This window comes from Oncorhynchus nerka, linkage group LG28, assembly GCF_034236695.1.
Source record: "Oncorhynchus nerka isolate Pitt River linkage group LG28, Oner_Uvic_2.0, whole genome shotgun sequence".
NCBI classification, from domain to species: Eukaryota; Metazoa; Chordata; class Actinopteri; order Salmoniformes; family Salmonidae; genus Oncorhynchus; species Oncorhynchus nerka.
Window position 1 is genome coordinate 73,388,774 of NC_088423.1, and position 13,692 is coordinate 73,402,465.

A 13,692-nucleotide genomic window follows, 5' to 3' on the forward strand; every position below is an offset into this window, starting at 1 on the left:
TTAAAATAAGCCTTTTTATTGATATGGTTTATAGCTCATCAACATCCTTTCCTGCTGACTGAAAGGCAGACGGGTGCTATTCTCTTCAATTGTGAACGCGGCTTTTGCTACGACAATTGGCCTACATCTATAAATGTATACAGGTGTAGGATCTTAATTTGATCAGCCTGTTGTTGCAGGAAATGTCCTGCACAGCAGAAAATGCAAACTTGCAATGTATTCAAGGTTTAAAAAAGGCTTCTAAAGTTTGTAATTTCTACATTAAAATGTCAGACTTGATTTGCCCTAACAAAAAAGGCATCAACCCTTACAACACTGTCAGTTAATTATAATCCACACAATAATTTACATTGTGAGAAAATAACTTGATGTTGTTTTTCACTCTCCATTTTCACTCGGAAATCAAAATAACAAAACGTACACAGACCCTGGAGGGCACTTGTAAGGTCATGTCCTTTGGTCCATTTTGTGACAATGGTTGTCTTCCTCACCGGACATTTGGGGCCAAAGATTGAAGGCTTCCTCTTGTAGTCAGTTAAAGGCCCCTCTGGCATTATCTTCAGTTATATTCAGTTATTACATTCCATCCAATCATTGGTCTTCCCTTATCTGAAAAAGCAGCAGTTAATTACTGTTAATGGATGAGAAAGGTCAATACATGGATTGTTTAACCCCATGTGCATGACAGTAGAGCCTCTGTTTGGAGAGATCTGTAACCTACCAAAAAAAATGGTGTCCATAGATGGCTGTGAAAAAGAAACAAAAAAATCTATAGTGTAGCCTAAACAACAACTTTATTATTTCAATTTAGTATAACATTTTGCTTTCTGTAAATACTGTAGCCTATTCCTACAGTAAAAACAACTGTTGAAGTGTGTAGAGAAGTTAGGCCTATTAGGCTGCAATTCATCATGACTAAGGAGATAACGCTTAAGAAAATGAATAGCGCAAAACTCATCCAAAGAGAGTGGTAAGTATGTAATAAACTTAAAATAAACAGTTATTAGACAGACCGATATTGCCACTAAATAGCTTCCGCCCCAGTCGAATCATTACATCGGCGGTTCATCACAATACACCGACACTTCTGACGGAGCGGCAGTGCAGACACATTCAACATGCCAATGTGGAGGGGTCTCTGTGCTGTCACACAAAGGTTCCGTTTGTCAAAATCTAATATTAACCGTGCTTTACAAGTTCCAGTCATGTGCCACGTGGAGAAATATGTGACAATGATACAATGTTAACAATAATTTCCCAGCGTGACACATGATATCATGAAGTTGAATTTGTCTGCTCCTCCCAAACTTTGCAAGCGATTGCAGCTATCCTCGTCACACAGATAGTTGTGATTGCTCCTGGGGGGAGAGAGCGGTCGGGTACTGTTACCTTTTCAGCACAATTATGCACGTTTAAGTCATGTAAGAAGCTCTGTAATGTCAAAAGAACAGGATAAAGATACCTTCTCGCTCAAAAGAACCCGAGGTAATGCGCGTTTTCGATATTTTTCCCTTCCTGCGCGTGGTATGTTGCTGTCTGTGGGGGCACGACACGCTGCACACAAGTCTCGACCATAATTACGACGTTGAAGGAGATTATCGGCCTACCTCAAGGCCTTTGAAGTATTGAATGAAACTCAAAATAAATAGACAGCGCTGGCATTTTCAGTTGAAAAAAAAATATCGTAAACTATCCAAATCTAATTTACCTTGCTGACGTGGAAAGTTCAACAAAACTTTCACTATCGGAATGTGTTCGCAAATTTGGAACTGCCACGAAGTTTTTTTTAATGTAGCCAGCTGAGGTTTTCTTATTGCCGTGAACGATATATGAAGTGCATTTAGTTAACCGACTGTCTGTTTTACCTCTGTGGGACAAATTATGTTGCATAAACTGTAGGCCCTATTTATTTATAACAACAAGATATAGGCTACAGAAATTGAAAACATTGATGATCATTCATCACATGCGCCAGTAGTCTACTGTAGGCTATCATACAAGAGCTAGCCTACTGTTTTGCTATTTTTTTATAACTATTACACAAACTAGCCCACCAAATGAAAAGATTTGGGTGGTTTTAATAGCATTGAAAAACTGTTACATATTTACAGAGCTGTGTATAGGCTAATAGATAAGAGCCCAGTATGACCCCCCAGACCCAGTAGATAACAGATACCAGGCCAGTATGACCCCCCCCCCAACCCAGTAGATAATAGATACCAGCCATTGTAGTGGCATAGCAATCCAACACGTCTTTGTGATTGAGCCTTTAATGTACCTTTGCATCCTTGAGGAGCCTTTAGGAGGATGTTGGTTATCGACTGTGTATGAAGACTGGGAGGCTGTCAGGAACTCTATAGACCAGGGTTAGGCCCCAAATGGCATCATATTGCCTATTTAGTACACTACTTTAAAGGGGTGAGTTACAGAGTTCTACTGTATTGATCTATTGTGGTAATATACCCTGGAGAGGAAGAGAGGCTACTGCTGAATACTGGTAATTTCGTTCTGGTTACCAAGTATACTGACTATACCATACTTAGGTTACATGAGTTTACAGCTTGCCACATATCATAGGGGCAACTTGGACAACGTGATAGGGGCAGCAAGCTGCCAAACATTTTAGATTATTCTCAATGGAGAAGATTGGACCATTGAAATTTGGTTAAACTACATGAAAATAGTGTGCAGCCAGCCTTTCTTATAATTTAATCCTGACATTGCTTGCACATGGACTTCACAAAGGTGTAGGCAATAAGCCATTCATGAGAAAATTAAACAAGTTCTGTGTTGTTCAACATATTGGCATGCCACAAGTAAGTTTTCTATACAATGTCTGTCAGAGTGAAAAGTGTGCCTTGTAGTTTAATGGGAAACCTGCATTTTATATGGCTGTATAACATTTTGTGTGGTTTTCCTTCTCAGGTGGAGATGGTGGGCTTGATGATCTAGGAGGGCCGGGTGCTCTGCTGGATAGCCCAGACAAGAAAAAGTGCAAGTCGAACGCACAGGTAAAATACAATAGTCAATAGTCTAACTTTCTGAGATTCCTTTTCTTTGTATAGGTCAAAAATCTTGTGGTTTCCAATATTAACCAAACTCATTCAGTCAAACAATGTTATTTCAAGACAAAACTAATATGCTGCTCAATTATTCATCAAACTTTTGAGAAGTTTTCTGAATGGCTGTTGATAGTCAAGTGTTTGATGCTGCTTACATAGTTCTGTAACAACTACCTTTATCATTGCCTTTTCATGTGTGTTCCCAGGCTCCTTTCTTCGCTCCCCTATCTGAGTATGCTCCATCACCAAACCGAAGTGCCGACCACCTAGTGGCTGCCAATCCTTTTGATGACAACTACAACACACCATCTTTCAAGCCTCTGTCCTCTGGGAACCCATATTTTGGCAACCCGCACTACCCTGGCTGCAGTGGCTATGGCCCGCCCAGGATGGACCACCTCATGCCCAATAGGATGCCCTCTTCTTACAGGGGTCCCTACCAGATACGAAACCAGCTCCACCCTTTTGCCCAGAATCAAATGGGCATGGGGTTCAATCGACCCCCCGGCTTTAACTATGGTTACCATGAAAATCCCAATTATGGTAACCATCCACCATTAAACAACAACAACAGTATCATGCCACTTCCACCCAGTCAATCTTTCAGACCAGGTCCCCGTGGCAACTTAAATCAGGTGCATCTGCATAATGTGACCCAAAGCACTTCTCCTGACATGGGCCCGAGCTTTAGATCAGCAGTCATCCCAATTGGGAATCCACCTCCCCGACCCGGCATGGACTCTAGTCCCGGTTTTATTCGGCAGCAACAAAACAACAGCTTTGCCCAGTCCAATACACCCACACCTAAACAGGACATGAGTGAGGTGGTGTCAAGCAAAAGTACATCCCAGAATACATCTCCACGGAAACGAAGCCATGGCTCAGAGGAGATCATGGGTCAGAAAAACTCTGTCGACCTGAAATCAAAGAATAGAGGCGCCCTGGTCTGTCAGGGTGCAAGTCAGCCTAACACCACAGAGAAAATCAACGGCATCATCCATCCCAATAATGATTCTCTGAAGAAGTCCCCACAGTCAGGCAGGCACATGGAGGCAGCCCCCCTGGAGCGGAGTAGAAGCAATGGAGGTGGTGGTGTGGTCATCAATAAGACACTGATGCATCCCAACAGGCCTAGCCACTCCTCCACAGAGCCTGTGTTTCCATGTGGAATATGCCTGAATGAAGTGAATGATGACCAGGAAGCTATCCTGTGTGAGGCCTCATGTCAAAAATGGTTCCACAGGGTTTGTACTGGAATGACTGAGACAGCTTATAACCTGTTGACAGCAGAGGTGTCGGCCGTGTGGGGCTGTGACATCTGCATGGAGGAGAAAGGGGCACAGCTCCATAGAACAAAGGAGATAACAGGGCAGCCAGCAGGGCAGCAGCCAACAGTTAACAGCGAGTGATATGGTCATGAATATGGGCCATCAGTAACATTATTAATATACTGGTTATACTATTTCCTTTGCTATACTTCCTTTGTTGGTGATTTTTCCTTACGTTTTTATGTAGGGTTTACGAAGGGTTACATTTTTACCATTTTGTTTTATTTGAGATTTGGTATAATTTGAATAGCAGTGTCTGTCCCCTGCTTAGACCGATGCAAGAGCTAGACTGAAGTTCTCTTTAATGTCATATGTATTCCCTATTTTTGGGCAGGTACCATTGGCCATGTTGACCACAATAATGTCATTCTCTTAACAAGGTCCTTACTGTTTCGCTCAACTTTCCTGGCCTATGGTTTATATAAGTTATTATAACATCAGTATGAGTAAGCTATCCGGAAAGGTTAACTGATTGACGGATGCAAACGTATTCAACGTTTTAATCATATATTTTTTTCAACTGCTGTTATTGTTTGACAGATTTTGAGCAGTATGATTGTTTCCCAAAACGTTGATAGTCACAGCTGGAGTGGTGTTCCAAAGCCATACACCTGTACTGTATGCTATACAATCAGAATTGGATCTGATACATTTTGTATAAATGATTCGATACATGTGGGTCGTTCCACCAATTCGATGCCTTTTGAGGTGTATAATTTGTTGAGAAGAAAAAAAACAGTTTAAAAGTAACAGGGTTGAAGATGTCATCTTAAATCAGACATAAATCCCCTCGTGACAGTGGAAATGGAAGTTGTGTGTGCAACAGGGAGGGGCAATTGAATGCAAGCTTTTAAGAAAAAGTATAAATGTTCCCCAAAAATTAGCCTGTTTAATCTATCTATGGGTAACAGGGTTAACGTGTTATGCTCGTGTTATGCTCCCACAGAACACCAGAAAATGGCCAAAAAGAGTAGAACCAGCTCACCTGATTTTACAATAGGATTTGACTATTAGATGTTCAATGTTTCTTTTCCTTTTTTTTAAAGGAATCGTTTCACAATATTAAAACAAAAGTTCAGTTCACATAACAGGGTTGACCTTAAAATGAATGCCAGGTTGTTGTGTTTTTACCTTAAAATGATTCACCAATCACATTAAATAATCTTCATAAAATGACTTTGTCAAAGCAAATAAAATAACTAGGGCTTTACAATGATGGTTTAAACTTGGATAAATCTTAGGGTTTTGTGGGTTAAATTTTTCTTGGAAGTCAGAGTGCACGGAGGAACATGTCAAAATGCAGAATTTTGGCACTTTAGCAAGTCTTCATTCATATAAAAAAATCTGTTTTGTTCAATTCTCCATGTGGTCTATATTAAAGGGCACACCTTTGAATATAACAGGCTTTTAAAATTCAATATTGATGCACAATTTCTACGTAAAATACCAAAGGGATGCAAAAGGCACTCATTTTGTGGAACGAGCCATGTATGTTTTTTAAACTGTTGATATTGAATGTATTTAGAGCCTTAATGAAGTTACTTTGTAAAACAGTATACAGATTAATCTCATTTAAATTAACCTATTATATAAAAGACATGTATAATGCTCAAAATGTTTTTAGTATGTGTGCACTTTGCTTTAATTGTATTATTTTTGCGCGAACATGATGCATTTAAATCAACATTTCTTTATATTTTGTTTTCATTTTGGAAAGGTCAAATAATATGATAATTAGTACTAAGAGACATGCTTACTGCATAAAGGGAAAATAACCTTGGTTCAAAATAAACTTTTGTCAAAATATAGTTTCAAGCATGGCTTCCATTTTTGCAAATAGGGAAGGCAGTTTTAGAAGTAGCTTAAAGTAAACTAAATACACTGCTCAAAAAAATAAAGGGAACACTTAAACAACACAATGTAACTCCAAGTCAATCACACTTCTATGAAATCAAACTGTCCACTTAGGAAGCAACACTGATTGACAATAAATGTCACATGCTGTTGTGCAAATGGGATAGACAACAGGTGGAAGTTATAGGCAATTAGCAAGACACCCCCAATAAAGCAGTGGTTCTGCAGGTGGTGACTACGTACCACTTCACAGTTCCTATGCTTCCTGGCTGATGTTTTGGTCACTTTTGAATGCTGGCAGTGCTTTCACTCTAGTGGTAGCATGAGACGGAGTCTACAACCCACACAAGTGGCTCAGGTAGTGCAGCTCATCCATGATGGCACATCAATGCGAGCAGTGGCAAGAAGGTTTGCTGTGTCTGCCAGCGTAGTGTCCAGAGCATGGAGGCGCTACCAGGAGACAGGCCAGTACATCAGGAGACGTGGAGGAGGCCGTAGGAGGGCAACAACCCAGCAGCAGGGACTGCTACCTCCGCCTTTGTGCAAGGAGGAGCAAGAGGAGCACTGCCAGAGCCCTGCAAAATGACCTCCAGCAGGCCACAAATGTGCATGTGTCTGCTCAAATTTGTCAGAAACAGACTCCATGAGGGTGGTATGAGGGTCCGACGTCCCCAGGTGGGGGTTGTGCTTACAGCCCAACACCATGCAGGACGTTTGGCATTTGCCAGAGAACACCAAGATTAGCAAATTCGCCACTGGCGCCCTGGGTTCCTCCTAATTTTTTTTTTTGCTAGACCTCATGTGGCTGGAGTGTGTCAGCAGTTCCTGCAAGAGGAAGGCATTGATGCTATGGACTGGCCCGCCCATTCCCCAGACCTGAATCCAATTGACCACATCTGGGACATCATGTCTCGCTCCATCCACCAACGCCACGTTGCACCACAGACTGTCCAGGAGTTGGCGGATGCTTTAGTCCAGGTCTGGGAGGAGATACCTCAGGAGACCATCCGCCACCTCATCAGGAGCATGCCCAGGTGTTGTAGGGAGGTCATACAGGCACGTGGAGGCCACGCACACTACTGAGCCTCATTTTGACTTGTTTTAAGGACATTACATCAAAGTTGGATCAGCCTGTAGTGTGGTTTTCCACTTTCATTTTGAGTGGGACTCCAAATCCAGACCTCCATGGGTTGATCAATTTGATTTCCATTGATAATTTTTGTGTGATTTTGTTGTCAGCACATTCAACTGTGTAAAGAAAAAAGTATTTAATAAAAATATTTCATTCATTCAGATCTAGGATGTGTTATTTTAGTGTTCCCTTTATTTTTTTGAGCAGTGTATATTTTCAAATTGTTTGCAGCTTACAGAGGGTAGGCAATTAAGGTCACAGTTATGAAAACTTAGGACACTAAAGAGGACTTTCTACTGACTCTGAAAAACACCAAAAGAAAGATGCCCAGGGTCCCTGCTCATTTGTGTGAACGTGCCTTAGGCATGCTGCAAAGAGGCATGAGGACTGCAGATTTGGCCAGGGCAATAAATTGCAATGTCCGTACTGTGACAGCACTACAGGGAGACAGGACGGACAGCTGATCGTCCTCGCAGTGGCAGACCACGTGTAACAACACCTGCTCAGGATCGGTACATCTGAACATCACACCTGCGGGACAGGTACAGGATGGCAACAACAACTGCCAAGTTACACCAGGAACGCACAATCCCTCCATCATTACTCAGACTGTCCGTAATAGCCCGAGAGAGTCTGGACTGAGAGCTTATAGGCCTGTTGTAAGGCAGGTCCTCACCAGACATCACCGGCAACAACGTCACCTATGGGCACAGTCCCACCGTCGCTGGACCAGACAGGACGGTTTTGTCTCACCAGGGGTGATGGTCGGATTCGCGTTTATCGTCGAAGGAATGAGTGTTACACCGAGGCCTGTACTCTGGAGAGGGATCGATTTGGAGGTGGAAGGTCCGTCATGGTCTCGGGCGGTGTGTCACAGCATCATCGGACTGAGCTTGTTGTCATTGCAGGCAATCTCAACGCTGTGTGTTACAGGGAAGACATCCTCCTTCCTCATGTGGTACCCTTTCTGCAGGCTCATCCTGACATGACCCTCCAGCATGACAATGCCACCAGCCATACTGCCTGTTCTGTGCGTGATTTCCTGCAAGACAGGAATGTCAGTGTTCTGCCATGGCCAGTGAAGAGCCCAGATCTCAATCCCATTGAGCACATCTGGGACCTGTTGGATGGGAGAGTGCGGGCTAGGGCCATTCCCCCCAGAAATGTCCGGGAACTTGCAGGTGCCTTGGTGGAAGAGTGGGGTAACATCTCACAGCAAGAACTGGCAAATCTGGTGCAGTCCATGATGAGATGCACTGCAGTACTTAAAGCAGCTGGTGGCCACAACAGATACTGACTGTTACTTTTGATTTTGACCCCCCCCCCTTTGTTCAGGGACACATTATTCCATTTCTGTTAGTCACATGTCTGTGGAACTTGTTCAGTTTATGTCTCACAAATATTTACACATGTTAAGTTTTCTGAAAATAAACACAGTTGACAGTGAGGGGATGTTTGAGTTTATAATAAATATATCCCGCCTACTTTCTATGGGAGTACATTGCTCAAGTTAGGCTTCGGCCCATCAGACATAAATGTTGATATTGTTCAGAGATTAGTTTTTATATGGTCAGTCATTTAAAAACAAAAATCTAAATCTTCTATAAACCAAATCAAAACTACTGATCAAAACTACTCAACTTTTTAAACTACTCAATGTGGCATTGTGAATAGTACTGTGCTCAATTTTGTATAATGTAATTGTATCAATGTTTGCTTACTTTTTTTTTTTTTTTCTGCTACGAACAAGCAGTTAATATTTACTGTTGATTCAGTGCTAACATCAGGATCAACAGCCTTACAATTGTTTTAATACATCATCACTTTTAGATATTTTGCTTAAATACATCAAGTGAAAAAAATGCATTTGTTTGTTGTTGACTGTTAATTTATTAGCCGTTTGTGACAAGGCTGAATATTGTGTGATCAAAATATTGATAATGTTTATAGGAATAATATATTATTACCCAATTCCTAATGAATTGAGAATGGTTAAATTTAACACAAAAATGGTCATGTTCCAAAATGTTATTTCATAAGTACATTCCTTACAGAATAACAACTCCACTTACATATCTCGTTGTTTGCAAAGTGCAGTTAGCTTGATTTTCAAGCTCATTTTTTCACACAAGATGCCTTATTTTCTTGACATTTTCAAATGTTTATTAGTATGTAATGTATGAATAACCTGTATGTTCATTGTACATGCACATTAAGTATTTGTATTTTCCCACATCGATTGGCCACAAAAAAGGATATCATTTTCAAATGAGCACCTGATTATATTACCTTTAGGATATTGAATGTACCGGTACATGATCTCAAATGTTAATTTCACTCATAGTTACAACAATTTGATTGTGGTTTTATGAAAAATGTGCAGAGGTATAAAAACAAAATGGCAAACAGGGCTCAATTGCGAGGTCTGGTAATAGATTAGATATGAGCCTCTGTAACATGAACAATATGGTTTAATTTCTTCAATGACCTAAAGCTTCATTTGTTAATTTGTTTTGTATTTTGTTCTTTATAATGAATGTATGCACTAATATTACAAATGCCACAAACTCCTTTTCTAAATTAACAAAGATTTTATTGCAAAACTTATTTTAATAAATACAACTTTGAAATCGTGTCTTCGCTTTCATGTGTGAAAATGTTGGGCTCTCAGATTTACACCTTCAAAACAGACCTTAAAAAATAGCCCATTAGAGCACTAGGAACACGATATCAGAACATTTAGAACTGTCAGATATTCTTTGCTTCAACCCTTCAAGTTCAGCTGGGCTCTAGGATCTGAAAGCAGGTTGGCCTGGCAGTGGCCCTTTAACAGGAGATAAACTTTGAAACAGGAAGTACACCAATCGTTCGCGGAAACAACTTTACTTCTTCCTTGGCAACTGCCAAAGTTGTAGCTACCACCACACACTCATAGCAATTTAGCAAATCAAAGTTAACTATAAATCTGTTTGAAATGCCTTTGATTGTCAAAGATTACACATGGACACAGACAGAAACGATTGTTTACATAAATATACCATTAAAAGGAGTAAAGGTTGGGAAAGTAGATATATTTTCCACAGACGAATATGTGAAGGTAAAAGTTTTTTGGAAACACCCTAAAGCTAACTAGCTAAAGTTAACTAGTACCTACCTAAATGTTAACAACAGTAGTAGATGGGCAATTGCTTTGGTAATCAGTTTGCTTTGGTTTGCCTCCTTCATTTGAGGTACATTTCCCCACCATTTTTATTTGATTTGCCTCCTTCATTTAGGTACATTTCCCCCCGTTTTTATTTGAAGCCTTCCTGTCTGAGCCGATAGATGATGACAAAAGCACAGCAAAAATTGGAAATGGAGTTGCAGTTTTCACATTGCAGAAAAAGGAGGAGAGACTGTGGGAGCACCTTGTGATTAATAACAGTAAGTCATTAGCTAACAGCAATATAGATATTAGTCTAATGAGCTATGGAAGCGATAATCGACGAGGGGCTATGTATTTGAAAATAATAAATGAAATGACATGGAAGACGCGCTAGCAGAGTGAAATAAACCTTCCATGGAGTTGCATTATTTTCCAGTGAACGCATTCAGAGCCCCGAGTTGATATCCCCTTTATACCATGGCTATACTTTTGCTGGAAATGTGTTCAACATCCACTGAAGTAGCTAGCAAGTTTACTAGATAGGCTAGCTACAGTAGTTGCCTTGGTAACTAAACAAACAGACTTGCTAGTTTAGCTAACCAAACCATAAGTCCTAGCATGCTATTATTGAAATCGAATTCAGCAATGCCAATAATGTTTTCAATTCTACTTTTACTCTCAAAAGCAGCTCAAAACATAGAACTTGTAAGAATGAACTAAAGCCATTGAATTCTACCCTGCTGATATACCGTGTGCCTTATAGGGAAATAATGCACGCTCTAGAATGCCCTTAAAGCCAAACAGAAACAACTATTCAACAACGCCATGGACATGGGTATAAAGTAGCTGCAATACATTATGCAAAGTAGTCACAGTATTTTACAACTTAATTGTATGTATTACATTTGATCCTGATTGGTATTATTACGCAAAGAAGATATAAGGCTCTTGTTAGTGTGTGTGTGTTTATTACATTTACATTTAAGTCATTCATTTATCTGTTTTAGATGACAAAGACAAATCGAGAGAGATCAGGGAAAGAGCACTCTTGAAAGCCCAGGCAAAGCTTGCTGCTGAGTCGAAAGCCAAAGCCACGAAAACACAAGAAGAAAGAAAATATGCACTGGAGACCATGATGAAGGTGATACACTTGTAAAATATATTCTCTGAAATTTGTGCAAGAATACATCTTAATTTTCAGTTATTTAATATTTTCAGCTTGAAGAAGAGGGGAGAGCCAAGATCCAGAAAATGAAGGATGATGAATGTGAGAAAGCAACAACACAGTTGGAGGCATGGAAACTGAAGCAGAGGCAAATAGCAGAGGAGGAGGCCCAACTAAAGCTACAAAGTCAGAGAATCAAGGTTGACAAACAAAGCAAATCGGAAAAGATACATGTACCCAGAACATCAGACCAATGCAAGGTCAAGCATGGTAAATAAAACTCTGGTACAATCGAATTGTACACTCTGCAATCATAAGTTTGTTGATTGGTTGAGTATTCTGAATATCATCTGCTTGTTTCTTACATAGATCAGAAAAACAGTGATCAATCAATCAGCAAGAAAAAACAGGTGGATTTGCCAGCTCCAAGATCCACAGGCAACATTCAAATCAAGTTCACACCACGAGTGTTTCCCACGGCTCTACGAGAATCAAGAGTACCAGAGGAGGAAGAGGTGTAAACTCATTTTTCCCTTTCCACTTTCAAGTATTAACCAGTTTTGCTTCTCTGTGACATCACAGGGTAGGATTAAAAGAATTTTCAAAACCTGCATCGAGTTTTTTGCCAGAGGGAAGGTATATTCTTTCTCCCCACGTCACTGGGAATCGCAGTTTGAAAATCACTGTTTTTAAAATGTTTTCACTTTTGATTATGACGTCGGGTATAAAATTTTAACTTAAACGCACCATTTTCACATATGTAAATGCTGGTATTCTGCCGGAGACAATGAAAAGTGGTGGAATTTCCCTTTAAGTATGGGTATTGATTGCTTTGTCTTTACTTTAAGCTATGGGCACGGAATGCGTTTGTCCATTCTCGGTTCCATATTGGGAGGTAGCATCATGTGGTTTCATTTAAAAAAAATAAAAAAACATTTTATCAAGCCAACCCAATCATATGAATGTGTTCTTTTGAAACAGTGGCTTCAGAAGCAGGCTGAGGCCAGAAGGGCAATAAATGTAAACCTGGCAGAGCTGAAGGACCTGACAGAAGAAGAGAGGAACCCTGACTGGTTAAAGGAGAAAGGAGAGTAAGTAGGCTAATTTTGTCAAATTCAGTGATCATAAGAACAATGAAGCATAGCGTTCATATTAAATGTCTTCCCTCCATGTTTTTCAGCAAATTGTTTGCAACAGGTAACTACTTGGCTGCGATCAATGCTTACAGCCTTGCCATAAAGCTTAACAGAAAGATTCCTGCCATGTATTCAAACCGTGCTGCTTGTCACTTGAAACTAAGGAATCTTCATAAAGCTATTGAGGATTCCTCTTGGGTCAGTATTCATCTTCCTTGTGTAAATGTTTCCTTTTACTCAACAGCATTGGTAAAAGAGATTGTTGTATAGAACATGACATTACAATGTTTCTTCATACACACAATCTTTCATTGCAGGCACTTGATCTGTTGACGCCACCTGTGGCTGGCAATGCAGGTGCCAGAACAAGAGCTCATGTAAGACGAGGCACAGCTTTTTGTGAACTGGAGCTCTATACTGAAGGTCTGTGCAACATCAACTAGGGCATTTCTCAAGCTTTATGGCTCCCCTTTTGCACGTTCTATTTTAGTTTTAGACCTCATTGTTATTCATACTTGGACAAGTGAAATGCAAAAAAGAGAATACTTTGCACAATACACTGCATCTCAGTGCTAGAGGTGTCACTACAGACACCCTGGTTCAAATCCAGGCTGTATCACAACCGGCCAGGATTGGGAGTCCCATAGGGCAGCGCACAATTGGCCCAGCGTTGTCCGGGTTTGGCCGGTGTAGGCTGTAATTGTAAATAGAATTTGTTCTTAACTGACTTGCCTAGTTAAATAAAATAAAAACAATGTAAAGATGATGTACTGTAGCCCCAGAGATGGGTGTTTTGTACTTTACCCTCTAACACTGACCTCTGCTGGCTAAAAAGTAGATTATTTAGTTTGTTCTGCCCTGAATGACAAG

The 13,692-nt window shown here is 40.4% G+C and overlaps 2 protein-coding genes and 1 long non-coding RNA gene across 4 annotated transcripts in view; 2 read left to right on the plus strand and 1 right to left on the minus strand.

The window, feature by feature from the left end:
- The window catches only part of LOC115113670 (uncharacterized), an 18,859-nt gene continuing 5,167 nt past the window's right edge, over window positions 1-13,692 (minus strand). The window contains exons 1-2 of one of the 2 annotated variants that reach the window (XR_003861127.2): window positions 1,463-1,939; window positions 1-609 (exon numbers count right to left, since the gene is read on the minus strand). This is a non-coding gene — a long non-coding RNA (uncharacterized LOC115113670). Of the gene's footprint in view, window positions 610-1,462; window positions 1,940-13,692 lie in introns of those variants that run through there. The other variant, XR_003861126.2, reaches the window with a different exon arrangement.
- LOC115113666 (pygopus homolog 1-like) lies at window positions 1,312-6,198 on the plus strand. The gene is made up of 3 exons (XM_029641581.2): window positions 1,312-1,485; window positions 2,926-3,011; window positions 3,269-6,198. The coding sequence occupies exons 1-3, from the start codon at window positions 1,437-1,439 to the stop codon at window positions 4,469-4,471; spliced, it is 1,338 nt and encodes a 445-aa protein (XP_029497441.2). The 5' UTR covers window positions 1,312-1,436; the 3' UTR covers window positions 4,472-6,198.
- The window catches only part of dnaaf4 (dynein axonemal assembly factor 4), a 3,794-nt gene continuing 379 nt past the window's right edge, over window positions 10,278-13,692 (plus strand). The window contains exons 1-8 of the mRNA XM_029641582.2: window positions 10,278-10,473; window positions 10,652-10,799; window positions 11,529-11,662; window positions 11,740-11,956; window positions 12,056-12,201; window positions 12,668-12,777; window positions 12,867-13,020; window positions 13,140-13,245. Of these exons, the coding sequence (XP_029497442.2) occupies window positions 10,351-10,473; window positions 10,652-10,799; window positions 11,529-11,662; window positions 11,740-11,956; window positions 12,056-12,201; window positions 12,668-12,777; window positions 12,867-13,020; window positions 13,140-13,245 (1,138 nt within the window). The 5' untranslated portion in view covers window positions 10,278-10,350. The remainder of the gene's footprint in view (window positions 10,474-10,651; window positions 10,800-11,528; window positions 11,663-11,739; window positions 11,957-12,055; window positions 12,202-12,667; window positions 12,778-12,866; window positions 13,021-13,139; window positions 13,246-13,692) is intronic.

Bases quoted from the DNA above. Each gene is read 5' to 3' on its own strand.
- LOC115113666 (XM_029641581.2), top strand. From the start codon at position 1,437: ATGTCAAAAGAACAGGATAAAGATACCTTCTCGCTCAAAAGAACCCGA. The intron at 1,486-2,925 runs GTAATGCGCGTT...TTTCCTTCTCAG, and splicing joins CTCGCTCAAAAGAACCCGAG to GTGGAGATGGTGGGCTTGAT. The intron at 3,012-3,268 runs GTAAAATACAAT...GTGTGTTCCCAG, and splicing joins AGTGCAAGTCGAACGCACAG to GCTCCTTTCTTCGCTCCCCT.